General features: G+C 39.0%; 1 protein-coding gene across 3 annotated transcripts in view; it reads left to right on the forward strand.

Annotated features, from left to right (window-relative positions):
* The window catches only part of UBE2Q2 (ubiquitin conjugating enzyme E2 Q2), a 48,185-nt gene that overhangs the window by 23,417 nt on the left and 9,317 nt on the right, over nucleotides 1–15,451 (forward strand). For 2 of the 3 annotated variants that reach the window (XM_061347678.1, XM_061347676.1), the window contains 4 exons: nucleotides 1,225–1,281; nucleotides 1,487–1,573; nucleotides 3,277–3,417; nucleotides 11,118–11,202. In XM_061347678.1, the coding sequence (XP_061203662.1) occupies nucleotides 1,225–1,281; nucleotides 1,487–1,573; nucleotides 3,277–3,417; nucleotides 11,118–11,202 (370 nt within the window). The remainder of the gene's footprint in view (nucleotides 1–1,224; nucleotides 1,282–1,486; nucleotides 1,574–3,276; nucleotides 3,418–11,117; nucleotides 11,203–15,451) is intronic. The other variant, XM_061347677.1, reaches the window with a different exon arrangement.

Here is a 15,451-nt window from a genome sequence, read left to right on the forward strand (position 1 = left end):
TTCCTCTTCAATTCCTTGCAGAGACATGGGGTATCAAGACCGTATGCTACTTTGGGTAGGGAGTATCTGAGGTGCCTTGGTCACTTTTTGTGCACTTGACAAATTAAGAGTTGTGAAGGGCTGTGAAATGTTCTAGTTAACTAAAATGTTTTGTATTGTGCTGAAAACGGACCTTGTAACTGACAGTTTCTATTCCTTTTTGTATTTTTAGTAAGTTTATAGTATTTTGGTTTGCTTATACATGATAGGATGACATGATTTCTCAAAACTCATGTAGTGTAACAGATGTTTTTCCTGTGGTGACAGTACTATAGTAATGACAAATAACTTGCTTAATTTTGGTCATGTGCCAAATTGTAACCTTATGGGACTTTTCGCCACCCACAGAGCAGTGCAACTGTAAGGCAATAGGCCTCTAATGTTAGGAATTAGCTTCCTTGGAGAGTCTTGCTTACGCTCTGAAAATCAAAACCAAACTCATGGCAGGTTTCTTAGCCAGGAAAGTCAGATAATTTGCAAATAAGAATCACCTTAATAAATCAGACCAAAGATCCCTCTAGTCCTCTGCATTGTTTACAGCAGTGAGATTTCTTCTTTGCCAAGGGAAGAGTAAGCAGAGGATAAGCATATCAAAATGAATGGTTCTGAGAATTCCTGCAGCTCAAACTTCCTGAACTTGAAGTGGTATCCTGAAATGGAAAGCCGTAAAAAATGAACTCAATGTATTGCTTTGGTATTTAGTCAAATAATGTAGAAACAATGGCTATAAGATGACAGTAGTTGTTACATAGGAGTTCTAGGTAGGGAGACAGAAATCCATTAAGTGTTAGAGGTCTAAAATTCATTGGGGTTTTGATTTTTAGAGGTCTGCCATGTAGAGCTGTGACCTGATTTTGTAGATCATGAGTTATAACCTGCTTGATTTGTTTACTCTCTTTGTCACTGGCTCAGAACGGGATATCCTTGTCTGAATCCTAAGTTTCCTCTTTGAACTTAACATGCAATTCTTTGTGACATTCTGTTTATCTTTGCTTCTTTCAAGAAATCTTTTCATTGTCATACTCCAGGGAAGCATCTTTGTGTATTTTTCACATTAAACTTCAGCCCTTTGCAGACCTTGCTAAGTGTAACTTGTGTGTACAGTGCTTTCTCTTTGATAGGAGACTTCTTGAAAGGAAAGAGCATATGCACGATTTATGCAGAAACCTCATTGTTGTATTACAGAATGGAACAACAGAAGAAGTTACATCAGAGGAGGAGGAGGAAGAAGACATGGGTGAAGTATGTCTATATATGAGATTGTTATCGTAATCTAGTAGAATTCTGGCATTTTGCTCTGCAGTGGCTGCCTGTTTGTTAAGCCAAACTGTAATGTGTAATCTCCCTAGAGTTCAACACAAAAGATATTGAAAAAATTAGGATGTTTACCTTAATGTCAGCTTTCACTTCCACCACAAACCTAGTGAAATTTTCTTCTTAAACCTAGATCTCAGCTGTGAGGTACTTGGATACAGAGAATTGGACATCTGTTTGTGCTTTAGTCAAACAATACATAACCTTGTGTGCCAAAGCAGTAAGTTTGCACTGTTAACTCCTATTTCAAGCAGCATATGAACTGGCTCCAGTACAATTGAAAGTGCCTCCCAGGTTGAAGCAGACTGGCTAAGAGTAGATCAGTTTGCTGATTCATGAAACAGGTGAGCTAGTTTTTAACTAGAATACCTTGAAGGAAATGGAAGGACGTCAGAAACAACCACACTAAACTTTAAGGGACTTAAGTCACTGTCTGACAAGACAGTGCTGCTTTTAATGAGCTTTGTACTGTGTGAGAACCACCCCTTTGACTGACTTCTACATGTTAGCATAGCCCCAGGATGCTTGCTTTTTAAACCACTGTAATAAATAACCTTGTTATAGGAGAACTGTTCTGACTACTTCACACTTAGGTTTTCAATGAAGGTGTGTAGTAAGAATGAATAACTAAAGTCTAATTTAGAAAAGATCTAAATGTTACCTGTGTTCTGGAATTAATTTGAAGCAGTCTGTCTTACATCATGTTTAGCCTGATCCAGATCGCATGTATTGGAGCCAGATCTTCTTTAAAGGTAGTATGTTCGCTGTCCTGTCTGTCATTATTTGTAAGCTGTCAGGTGGCACTGCATGTGTCAATCATATCTTCAACTTGTAATGTAGTCCCATTTCTAAACTGAAAAGCTTTTTACAGTTTGTAGAGATATTGTCATTATTTTGAGTAACACGAGCATTTTAAAGAATACTCAGTGTAAAGTCTGTTGCAGTGTTATCATAGGAACCACATGGGTGTGTTTCTTACTGCATAAGGCATCCTTGAGTTTGCATTTATGGCCAGGTTTTCCTGCCATGTGAACAGATGGTGCATAAATAGTAGCCACAGGTGTGGTGGAGCACTGCATATTGGAGCAGATCTGGTAGTTGTGTACTCAGAGGTTGCTGGTGTGGCTGCTGTGGTGTTTCATTTTTCATCTCAAGGTATTTAAATCCTTCCCCTCCTCTCCACAAATAGCACTTGCGTCATCTTAGAGACAGTTGTCTTGAGTACTCCTCTGCAACAGGATAACCCCATCTCAGAATGCAAAGTGGAAGATTTTTCTGAGTCTTAGTCTAGAGCTCAGGACTCTAGTGTTAGCTTGTGTAATCAGAATACTTGACTGCATGATTTTGTCTTGTATCTTAATTCCAAAATTGCTGCATCTAATTTTCAGCCAAAATTCACCTTGAATGAAGTACAGCTAGCTTTCTAGTATTTAACTTTCTTGAGGGGTTGTGCTAGGCCTGCCGGGTACATTAATCATTGTTTGCCAGCAGTGTAATATAGCTAGGATTGTAATGGAAAAAAGAGTCTGCTTTTAGAAACACCTTGGAGACACTCTAGTGCTGGGTACTTTTGGATTCTTAAACCCTGTTCAAAATGCCTTCCTATTTTCTACCTACATTAATGGGCTAATTCACTGTATTCTTAACCTCTTGCAGAGGTTTTATTGTGCTTGTTTCAGTGACCAGAAGCATGTTGTGAATTTGAGTCTCACTTGTATTGTGAAGGCTCCCTACACTTCCAGTGAATAATGTTGCTTGGGAGAGTGAAGTTAGTGCAAAATAGAAATGGCATCCAACAGTCACTGATACATAGTGCTGTGCAGTATGTGACTATATCCCCAAATGCCCTTGGGGGGGCTTCATTGAACAAAAAGCATAGTTAAGCTATTTACAATGAATTTTCCTTTATTCTGCATCCTGTAGGACATTGAAGATCTGGATCATTACGATATGAAGGAGGAGGAGCCAGTTGATGGGAAGAAATCTGAGGATGAAGGCATTGAAAAAGAGAACCTTGCAATCTTAGAAAAAATCAGAAAAAATCAAAGGCAAGATCACTTAAATGTGAGTTACTGATTTTTATGGCTTTTCTTTGCAATATTACTGGCTTTGAAATAGGCATGGTTTTCAGTAAATAAAGCCTATTGCTATACACCAAGACACAGGTTAACCTGTAGCTGACTTCCGGCATAAATAGGACAAATGTCGCAAGTTATGGGACCTGAATAGCTCTTTTTGGAGAAGTTTGAATAGGCCAGCTAAGATTCCAAGGTCACTTAGTAAATGGACTCATCTTTCATCAAAATCTTTGGCACAGGAAGTTAGTTGGCAATCCAGATCCCACAGGGGCACAAAAGCTACCTCAAAGCACTCTCATTCAGCCTAAGAGAATGCTATCTTAATTTATTTTGTCAAACTGGGTTGAGTTATTCTTGGCATTTTGGATGAGGAAGCATCTTTTAGCTTTTCCCCGGAGTCAACTCCTACATGTAAATCCAGGTTTCACACTTGTTAACAATATTCAACTGCCTGTCTGATTTCCAGAGATATCTATTTGACTGTCCTTTTCTCTTTGCTCAACACCTTTGTTATCAACAGTGGTCCTCCTTGCAGAAACAGCAGAAAGCATCTAGGTTGTAAGCATGACTTTTGTTGCTGAGCCCTTAGTAAACTAACAAAGTCATAAATAAAATTGACTGCATTAAAAGTCATAGGTGACTTAATGTAATTAGTTAAACCCAGGAGTTTGTGCTTTAAATCCATTTTATGCATGAGTTTGGTTTTCAGTAATATCTGTGCCACATGGAAATTATTGAAGGATGGTCTTGGGTTTGTTTTTTTTTGTTTGTCATACATAAAGCCAGGGGCCTTCAGCACCTCTGTAGCTTTATCATCACAGTTTTCCGAGTTATCCTCCTAGCAGGTAGTTGTAAAAACCTGTTTGCTCTCTAGAGGCTTAGCAGTGTTTTGTCACAAGTGCCAAGTTCCAAAGAAGCTTTTACTTCTCAAAGGTGCATGTAGGAGGGAATGATGATGTCATACAACCCAAATTTTATTAAGCCTGGCTTCCAAGAAATCCAGGCAGTTTCACAGAGGCTTCAGGTGTGCAATGCTGAAATTTCAATACTTCTGGTCCTGACCAGAAGTCCTTACCTGGCCAAGGTAAGGGGGTCTATGATTTTCATAAGAAAGAAGGTGCCTGAACTGCTGCCTTCTACTGTGTGACCTTCATAAGTTGTTACATGCTGCTTGGCAAGTCTGTAGGTGTGCAGATCAAGTCCAGACACAAGGTGAGCTATTTCTCATTAAGCCAATAGCTGAAGATGTGAGCAGTAGTTAGATACAGAGGGAACTGCAGCTAATTAGGGAAGGAATAAGGTTCAGGATTGGTATGTAGGAAAGACCTAGATTTTTGGCCAAGGAGCCAGCTTTTCCTAGTTCTTACATTTGATTGTGGGTTGGTTTTGGGTTTTTTTAGCAACTATTTTCTAAAAAGCCTAAAAAAGCACTTAAAAATTGTTAGATTCAAGAGGATAGCCGTTGTAAACATGTTTTGATTTGTAGCGGGAGCTCTATATGTTCCAAGTGCTTAGTGCTAGTTGAGCCAATCTTGTAATACTGGATGTGCTCCTGAGAGATCTGGTTATCACAAGAATTTAGTTAGCAGGGTCTTGACTATTTGTTGCAATGAATTACTGGCCCTAAATAACTTTTGCTTAGGAAAAAAACACTTTTTTCCTTTTAGTTACTGCCACTTTAACATGGAGAAGGGTTATAATTTGTAGCCATCTGCTTTACAAAGGAAATAAAATAGAAATCCTTCAATCAAAGTTCTTCAGCTACTGTCCCTGTTCAGGTATGATTTGAGTGCAAACCTCTGAAAAATACCTTGAACTTGTGTTCTGCTAAAACAGGCAGTAGGAAATAGTTTGCTAGAGGAGACTGCTTTCAGAATTCAGTAGTTTCCTACCAGGTTGTCTGAAGGAAAGTGTACAGTAATGATCACCCTTCAAAAGAAACCAACCCCAAACCAACACAGTGACAATAAAAAAAAACCCAAACCAAATTAAACCCAAACTTGATCAGCATTTCAGTGCTTAAAAACGGGTAAACATAAGGTGCCAAACTGCATTTGCTCTATAGTCTTAAAACAGACAGTGAGCACTTGCTAGTTTTGTCTAAACTTTAATGTTCACAGTTTCAGAAGATGCCTAGTGAGATTCCGTCTATTTCTGTACTTACAACTCAGACCTCACGGTAACAACTCCTTAATTGTCAAAGCAAATAAATCCTCTTGCAGCCTGAAAGGCATGGGTTACCATCATCTAAGACTGGTAAAACTGGGAAAGGGTTTTTGTAGTTTTGGTGGTATTGCTTGGTGTGGAAAGCCTCCTAAACCTGCAGATTTCCTTTTGCTGTCTGTTGGTTTTTTTTTCCCCATTTGGCAAATACTGCCTTTCCTTTTGCTTTTTCCCCTCCACATCTAGTGGAGCTGAAATGAGCACTGCTGGTTTTCTGTTTGACAACAGCAGATTCAACTTACATAATAGCTGTTTCTCATGCCAAGACACTCTCGTTGACGCTGGTACATAAACAAGGTCAGCTGAGTACAGGGAACAGGGTATTCAACTGCTGCTGAGGAACTGTGGCATTTTTGTGGGTCACCAGAAATAGCTGCACTGCTTAAGGAATTTCTCAAAGGACTTGTGAGGGTTTACTTTTAAGTGCTTGAGAACTGAAAGCTGGAGCTGCACTACTGACCTAGGAAAGAGCTAACCTAGTAGCACTTAAATGCCCCTTTATGCTGCCAAAACATGGGACTTTGAATAGGACATTTTAAAGGTGCTCTAAGAAAGTATCCTAACAGAGCAAAACTTACATCTGTACAGCCCTTCACAGTGGGTTTTCTTAAAGGGCAGTGTGAGTTCCACAAATGTAAACAGAGTGGATAAACACAGTCTGGTTTTCACACATACTGCACAGCTCTTTGGGTATACTTTGTCTACTTTGAGAGTAAACCACACCTGTGTCATTTGTACACTTGATGTTGGAAGAGGGAGCATGAAGCCTAGCACTTTGACTACTGCCCAGTGCAACCAGAAGACTTCTCGGCTTCTTTACATATTCTTTGGCCCAAATCCTCTCTCCCCTTGGCTGGAATGCAGGTTGAAGTTACAGATGATGCAAAAAGGCTTTTCCGCAGGAAAGGAGTGCATGCAGTCCTGTTTTCATGTATTCCTATCAGGTTAAAGACATTTTTCTGCTGCTGAGGTCTTTCGTCATAGGAATTTTGAGGGTTTGTGTATTTTATAGTAGTTAGGAATATGCATCTACTAATTTTGTAAACGAGTTTTCTTCCTTGGCAGTATCTGGAAGCCTTTTCTTTCTGGCATCAGGAAATATATTTGCCTTGTGGTGCAGTATGTAACTTGGAGAAAGCATTAATCCTCCTCTTAACATTGTAATAACTTTAAAGAACCACTTGTGTACTGGGAGTAGGAAAAAGAAAGGTCTTTGAACTGGAATCATTAACTTCAAATATTTAACAACTTGCTACTGCTTGCTTTTCAGAGGTCTCTCCCCACAGTCATTTTAGAGATTAATGCTTCTTTTATTTAGATCATGCTATTGGCTTTTTCCATTTCCTACTGAGACATTTATGCACTTTCCTCTAAAAGTCTCAAATGTCTCCACTTTCATCTTCAGATTTTATGAGGTCTGAGGTGTCATTTCCATTTTCATTCTAATCCTTGAAGTATGAATCTACCTTCTAGGAATGAATGTACTTCTGCACAAATAGTAAGGATCTTCAGTGGCAATAGAGCAAGCTCGTATTCTTTAGTTCTTTTGGGGTCACTTTTGGTTTTATTTTCTTATCTTGGGGGAGACTCCATTTTTTGTGTTTTGTTTTAGCAGGTAATTTTGGTCATGTGGCTGAGCTATCTGGAATGTATTGTGAGTGAGGCAATTCACTGTTTTGATGCATGACAGTGTTTTTCAGAGCAGACAGAAAAAAGGCAATTCAGTCTTTGGATTTACAACTGCAGTGAACTGCACCTCCTACAACTCAGTTTAAGAAGCAGACTGTGGCTGTCTTTTGAGAGATGGAAAGGGAAAAGAAAAGGTCCAAAGGAGAAAAGCTGAGGCTGCAAAACCTCCGATCTCTGGAGATTTAGTGCAGTAGACAGCTAGGGCAGTGGCATTGCTGTGCTGCAGTTAGGTGTGCCCTACTGACCTGCAAGTGCAGCAGCTCTGTTCTGAAGTCCCAGTTGTCTTGGAAGCTGCTTAACTGTTCTGTAAAGTATTTTACTCAAATGCATGTGTTTGCAATAAAATATTAATTAAGGGTAGAAACACTTCTGAAAAATGTAATGCCTGTACTGACCTGCAACCAAGTTTCATGTTCCTTGCAGTGGCAGAAGCATGTCCTTACCGGACAAAGACAAGCTTGTAGTGATGCATCTGATGAATAGTTTTCATGTCCAACAGTTTTGGCTTTGGGAATTCCTGCATCAGGTGTTTCAGGTACTTGCAACTCTCAGCAGCTGGCATGTTGTCCACACAGATGTTTACCTCCTGTAGCAGGGATCTCTCCAGCTTATCTTGTTGTTGTCCTGGAAGAACCACAAGTATGCTTGTACAGGAGAGGATGATCAAGTGAGACCTCTTGGACCTATTTGATTACTTAACCAGAAAGAAGTCACCTGGGGCTTCTCTAGCAGCGCTGTTAATTTCTTCAGTTTACAGATCAAATGGCTATGCCTTTCTGCACTTGGAATCAAGCCCAGGTACCTGTCAGATCCTGTGGTTGACCAGTTATTTCTAAGGCAGTTGTGATTTTGATCTTGATCTCTCAAGTGGAGAAATTAGAGCTTTATCTCCCTTGGAGTGGTAAGTTCCACTTTTCTGGAAGGATACTCCATTATCTATATCTGAATTCAGTCTTCAAAGTTATACTTTGCATATAGTGAGTTACTGAAAGTTAAAGTTTTAATTTTAGTGCTAGTATAGTCAAAACTGAACTCAGTGATCAACTGTATCACACAATCGTGTGATGCAAGTAATACTCTCTTCTAAACTGTACTTTAACATCTATGAATGAATCTATAACAGTAGTTGTAAAAACAGTAGCGTAAAAACAAAAGTGATACCAGAATGGAGAGTTCATGTTTCAAAACAGTGGTGTTTGGCATTAAGGTTACTATCAGGTATAGGAGTTAATCTCTACAGCTTTGTCCAAGGGTAGTTAAGAGCACATAAAGTAAGCTCCTGTGCTAAACTTGTTAGGTTAAGCTTGCTAGCCTCATTTTCTTGATTATAGATTACTGGTTTGCACTCTATCAGTTCATCAGAGGAGTGAGTCTAACTATCTGTAATATTGCTGTAGGAGGAGCACCCCAACCAGAAACTCTTAGGAAAAAAGGGTGCAAAATACTGTTATAGACTAAATCTACTGAGTTTAGCTTACACACACTGAAATTAACCTTTTTTTTTAAACACCACTTCAGTTTCTCATCAGTTAAAATGGCATACAGGAGTATGTGAGCATTTTAGGTCTGGGGTTTTAAATCACTACAGTAGAGAAGATCCTTAAATTTTCATATGCAAAGGTGACCTTCCAACTTTATGTACAGAAATTCAGTAGCTTAATTTGATGGGAATAAAGGTGCAATGAGGAAACTAGTTTTCTGGAGGATGTCTTTGAGAGTCCAAGTTGGTTTTAAATTGCTTGCATTTAGAGGCTGATATTCTGTGAAATACTTAAACCAGTTCCTTCAGTAAGAAATGCAGCAGATGAAGCAAGGATATTGCACAGCCTGCACAGAAGGAAGCCAAAATCTCGACACTTCCCTATGACGTGTTGTCTGTGTTCAACACTTTGAATTTCAACCTTAACACAGTACAGGTCTGAAAAAGCACAGACTGTACAGAGAATGGTGCTTAACACTGTGTTGTGTTAAGTGTGCTGCTTCCTTTTCCTGCCAATCTGCAAATGGTATAAATATTAGTAATTTGCAGATAGCTTGTCTGAATAATCAAGCTGCTTTTTCCCATAAAACTTTATTCACCTGCTGTTAAAGGAAGAGAAATTCTTTCTTTGTCTGATAGTGCTCTATGGGCAGGGACTTAAGTAAACTGAGAAATGACTTCTCTGGAGCCCTGTCTTTGTGTGGCTTTTGTTTAAACAGACTAAAGGAGTTGCCTTTAATTTGCATATCTAATTATAAAGTTCATTCTTCATACTGGTCTGTTAAGAAAAACTAGTGGAAATTCAGTAATCTGCATAATTAAATCCAGAGAAATATGAAAATGAGTAGGCTAAAAGAGCAGTCTACAGATTATAGCATGAAGCTAAGCATATTATATGGTGCTACTGAACAGAGAAGACAAAGGAGTATGGGGAGGCTTTGGCATCAAGTAACTACTACTGATATTTAATCCTTATTAAGAAATAATTTGATCTTACAATTAAGAACTTGTGGAATGTGTAGTGTCACTGTTGCCTTCAGGCAGTCAGGGGTGATGTTTCACGTATTAAGCAATGGTCATTAGTGCATCAGACTTCTCCAGAAATACTTCTCTGACACTTCTGTCCAAAAAGAATCTGTTTGTACATAGATGTGCATAGTATCCAAAAGAAAACTGAAGAACCAAATCTCTCCAATTTATAGATGGAGTAGAAAAACAGACGCCTAATGTAATCATTCTGTATTTCATATAGAGAAGCTGAACCAGACTTTACTCTAGGTGAGGGCTTCTTCTGTGTTTGGTGGTAGGGCTTTTCGCTTGTTTTCATTTCATGTTTTCCAGAAATCTTGAGTGTAAAATGGTATTTTGGGTGGAATATACAAACAAGGTAATCATGTGGCATCTAAGGTTTAGTATCAAAATCTGTCCTGCCCAGTGTTGGCATTGAATTGGAGAGAGTAATGAAGGTATTTTTGACGATCATGTTATTCTAAATAAGCACTTAAGTGTTGTAAGAGAGAAAGGTTCTGGCCTCGCTTTCAAGCTCAAAATTGAGACAAAATTTAATACCCAGGTCACAGAACTGTCAGCATGGGGGATGTATGCAGAATACATCCACTGCAGCAGTTGTTGATATTAAATAGACATCAGTTACTTGATAACTGGTGTGATCATTAGTTCATCACTAACTGGTGCTTTTGGGAGCCACTTATTTTGTATGCATGTCACTTCTTTCCTCTTCTTTTTCTTTTTTCTTTCACCCTGAATCTCAGGCTAAAATACCAGGTTTAGAAGTGGTATGTTATTTTGTCACTTTGAGATGCTGAGCAATAGAGAACTGAGCTCTGAAAGAACAGAAGAGACTCATGCCCTGGTTGCATATACACTTCTGAGAAAACAGTAAAACTGTATGTTCAGAAGCTTGTTCTTAGCATTAGTCTTTCTTTTCCTTCCAGTGTGTAAGAGTAGAAGGTAAAAGGAAGTATTTCCCTATTAGATACGTACTGTGGATCCATCTTGGAAACAAAATGCTAGAAAGATTACATTACTTAACAGAAAAGATGGCTGTTGTACCTTGATTAAAAATTTGTATCACCTATACCATGTAGGAGAATATATTAATGTGCTGCTTTAGAGGGTCTTGTTTCTTTTGGGTAGTCTTGCTCACTAGAAAATGTAACTTTTCAGCAGCCTGGTCCTAGTACAGAATCTTCGAGTTACTGTAACTTTGTAATGGAAATAAAGCTGTTTGTAAATGTTACTTTTCGCTTATTTGCAGTCTCTTTTTGTTTCAGGGTGCAGTCTCTGGGTCAGTTCAGGCTTCAGATCGACTTATGAAAGAACTCAGGGATATATATAGATCACAGAGTTATAAAACAGGTAAAATGTTTCAGATTTCCCTTCTTAAAACGTGCTTTAAAAGTATTCTCTTGGCAAATACTTCCTGCTAATTCTGTGTTTTGTTGCCATATGTATGTATATACATGTATGTAGGTATATGTGTGCACATATATAAAAATACATGGATACATACATTGTATAGAATCTTGTTACATAAAAGTGTATTGGTGGAGAGAAAGGAAGCGAGGGTACGTATCCTCCTAAAATGCTCTTCCTTTCTGTAACGCAAAGCTTCACCGAGAAGAATGCTCTCGGGGTGAGTGACCATGAACAACAATTCAAGACTATGCCTGTGGGATTTCTTGAGATTTCAAAACTACCTGAAATTCAGCTCTCCATGTATATAGGGCAAAAGCTTTGACCACTACCACTAGTGGGTGGTACTGCCCACAAGGGTATGCTTGCTATAGAGAGAATTGTGTTCAACAGCAGAAGGTTTTGTTGTTATACAGGATTTAACTTACACTACACTGCTGTTACTTCTATTGTGATGGTGTTAATCTGATCCTCAGCTCTATGTATTCCTTGGAATAAGGATACAAATGGTAATTGAAAACAAGCTTGTTTTTTAAGTTTGTTTGAATAACAAACACTGATTAGTATTAGGTAGGTGGGTGCTTGGCTGTTCTATTTGTTGCATAGACGGGCTGTACCTAAACAGCTCAGCAAAGGAATCACTATATTGAGTTGTCTGAGTGTTACTGTACAAGAAATAGAGATAACACAGATTTCAGGCAAGTTGTATTCCTGTAGGTCAGCTGAGTAGACAGCTCCATCACTGCAGCCAGATACAAGAACCAGGATGGGAACAGAAAGAATGCCCAATTAGAAAATTAGTCTAAATTGTAGTCCTCTGTCTCTTACTGAACTTCTGCTGTAGTTTGTTTGTAGTGGTCTTAAGTGTCCTCAGTGGCTATGGCATTTTAAAGGACAGAGTTGAAGAGACATTAAGCTCCTGTTTTGATTTGCCCTATTTAAGGTAAATAGTTTTATGTGCTCAAGTACTGTGGACAGTGTCTGAAGTATAAATTTGATTAGGTAACCTAGTGTTGATCTAATGCTAGCCTACTTTTAGGCTTTACTGCAACTGAGTGCTTGCCAGTATGCCCTAATCACCATCTGTCCAGCAAAGAATGGATTACTGGGACTAAGGAAGAGCCTAGAAATAGATCTATGTTAGTCACATGGGATGCTTTTCTGCCTGTGTAGGGTCTTCAGGGTTTGTTTTTGTGGTTAGAACAAAGATTGGCTGTAACAAGTCTACTTGGCTGTAAAGACTGTATGGTGCTTAATCATAGTGGTACTGCTGGAGTCACCAAAGAGCCCCTGTAATAGGTGTATTTTGAGGAGAGGATTTGGGTTCCTTAATAATGCCATTTCTTGGCTTTAGATTAACAGGTCTTAACTAGTTGCAAAAAGATGTAACTCCTGATGCAGGAAAGCATACCCTGATGAGGAAAAATAAACCCTGTTAAACTGCAAAGGAAGTTGAGGTGCTAGGAAGAGTATAGTAACTTACTATTAGCTTATGACTTAGGAATATGTAAGAAGACTACAGCTGGATGCCTTTTCTAAAAAATGTTGAAGTGTCAAGTGGGGGTTGATGCTATAAAACCACGGCAGTCCTGCTTTGTAACAGCATCCTACTGCTACATTTATTAAATGATGCCAGTAAATGATGTTGTTTGTTATAAAACTTACCTAGGTCCGTTCCTTATGGCTTCATTTAATCTTAGGACTTGAGTGAGTTTAAATATCAGCTCCTCTCCTTTGCACAAACCTTCTGCTTTTCTAGCCTAGGTCTGTGTTTAGTTGTTAGAGAGCTGCCACCATGGCAGTAGGGGCATGGTAGATCATTGGTTTGGTTTTTTTACCTGTGATCTTTTTCTGAGAACTTGCTCCATGGTCCATTTTTCCCTTAATTTAATTTCTTACCATTAACACACAGAGGGAACCATTGTGAAAAGTAAAGGTTCTGGTAACTGTTGCAAGGTAATTTAAGTCTGTTTTCATTTTTGCTGATGTAAGCCAGAACATCTAAGGCTGCTCGTCAGTTGCATAAGAATCACTTTAGTTAGGGTATGTGAGGTTACGTGTTCTCAGGATTGACAACAGGACAACACTGGGGCTTCTGAAGCAGGTAAGAGTTGTAGTAATAGTCCTTTAATTTTTTTCTTTTCTGTTAAACTGTTTTAATAAGAAGTAGCATTAGAAAACACTGCCAGGACTTCAGCTATGGGTGTACACTCAAAGTAGGGTCCGTTTTGGAACTGAAGCTTCTTTACTGATTGAAATACTATTGTTCAAGCAAAAGATGACAGCCAGCTTGCTGTCAACGGGCAAGTTGCTTATCTACCTGGAAAATCTAAGTGAAGAAGTACCCTTAAGATCAAACAGAAAGCTCATTTTCTTATGAGCTAACAGAAGTAAAATACTCCAGCAGGTTAAGGTATTCTGCAATAAATTAGACAGTTTCATTCACCTGTTTTCATAATAGGAGTTGCAAGTCCTCCAAACTAAGATTATCACACAGGTATAAAGGTGCAGATTTGGTTAGTTTGCATGGAAGAATTCACAAGGGTTTTAATATAATTGGGGGTGAGCATGACAGAGAGAAGGAAGAAGAGGGAGGAACAAAGAATTTGGAGATACTAACGGAAATGTTTTCTGTTCATCTTTTTAGCAGCTGTGTTATTAATATGTAGTGAAGTATATACAGAGGTACAGCTCACTGCCATATCCAAAGACTGTGTGGACTTCTAGTTGTAGTAAAGTTGCAATGAGTAAGACATTGCCTCTATTTTGGAAGGAGCTGCTTTTCTCCCCACCTCTTCATCTTTAATTTTTTGCTGGCTTCATGGTTTCGTGTGCTCGCTTTTACTTCCATCACTTCTATGGATGGCCCTCTCTCTAAACTGAGCAAAAATCATATGAGCTGGTTCCAAATAACACCTCTTGACTATAAACAGCCCGACCCCTGAACCTTGGACCGTGTTGTTAACAAGCTTCTATACCACGGCAGAGAGCAGCCCTGCTGCTGCTGTTCGTGAGAACATACAGGTAGTATTCAGCTCAAATCATAGGTGCTTGAAAGGCTGAATAAGTACCTTGCTGTTCTCTTGAGGCACATCTTGTCAGTCCTGAACTTGTTGGTGGCACTGTGGTACAGAGAAACAAGCATGATTTCTTTACCTGGTTTATTGAGTTTTGGAATGCTTTAGAAATAAAGGTGCCTGGACAACTTGAAATGTCATCTGTACTCAAGTACTAATGCTTAAAAGTTTCAGCTGCAAGATGATCTACTCTAGAATAATAAATTTCAGACGTATGAATACTTTAATTACCTGGAGAGAATGCAGTGACTGCAGTCTGTTGCTGGTGGAGCCTCCAAAAATCCTCTGCTGATTCCTCAATTCTGTACATCTTCCAAGTAATTACGTCAGCAACAGATACGCTGTTAAATATTAGCCCAGGTCACAAGTGTAATCATAGTTGTTCAGTATGTATGCATGAATAGTCTGCGAGGGAAGAGATGAAGCTTTTGGGCATCACTGATAGTATTTTCTAAATCTTAAAGGTTTATTGTTTCTTCCTGGACTGCTTGGGAGCGTCTGCAGAGAAGAAGCTTGAAAATACAGGAGAATGGCAAACAACCTTTCATCCTTCCCTTGAGTGAAAGGTGTAACTATTGTTTTACATGCTTAAAACAAGCAGACCATTGAAAATCACCAGCTGGCTTCCAGAGACAGCTGTTCTTTTAGTGCACCTTTCTGCTGCCTTTGGCCAGCTGTAGGGAAGGTGCTACATCCAATACAGTATCTTCTGTTCCTGGATTTCCCCTCCATGCACTTTCCTGTGTCCTGTCCTGGGGTGCTGATACCGATGAGAACCTGGGTTATGCTGCATACTCAGACTGTGTGTTAAGTGTTTTAAAAGCATATTGGTCCTGTACTGGGTGTACAATATACTGAGTACTAAGCAAGTTGGAGTTGGAGCTGTGGGAAGTTCCGAGGGGAACTGGGAATGGGGGAAGTGGTTATGTGTCAGAAAAACATTTGGATTCTCTGTGGGGTTTTTTTCTATTAGAACTGAAAGAATTTGTTTCCTTATAGTTGCTCAGAAGTGCTTCTGCTATTGGAGGAAGAATGTGGCTCTATCAGTATCTCAGTATCTTATCTATTGCTTACATCTTCTGACAGTATTTGTACTCAAAAGCAAACAATGTTTT

The sequence above is a fragment of the Neopsephotus bourkii genome, unplaced genomic scaffold, assembly GCF_033783945.1.
Source record: "Neopsephotus bourkii isolate Nb327-2 ecotype Australia unplaced genomic scaffold, CSIRO-AGI_Nbou_v1 NB_318, whole genome shotgun sequence".
Taxonomy (NCBI): Eukaryota; Metazoa; Chordata; class Aves; order Psittaciformes; family Psittacidae; genus Neopsephotus; species Neopsephotus bourkii.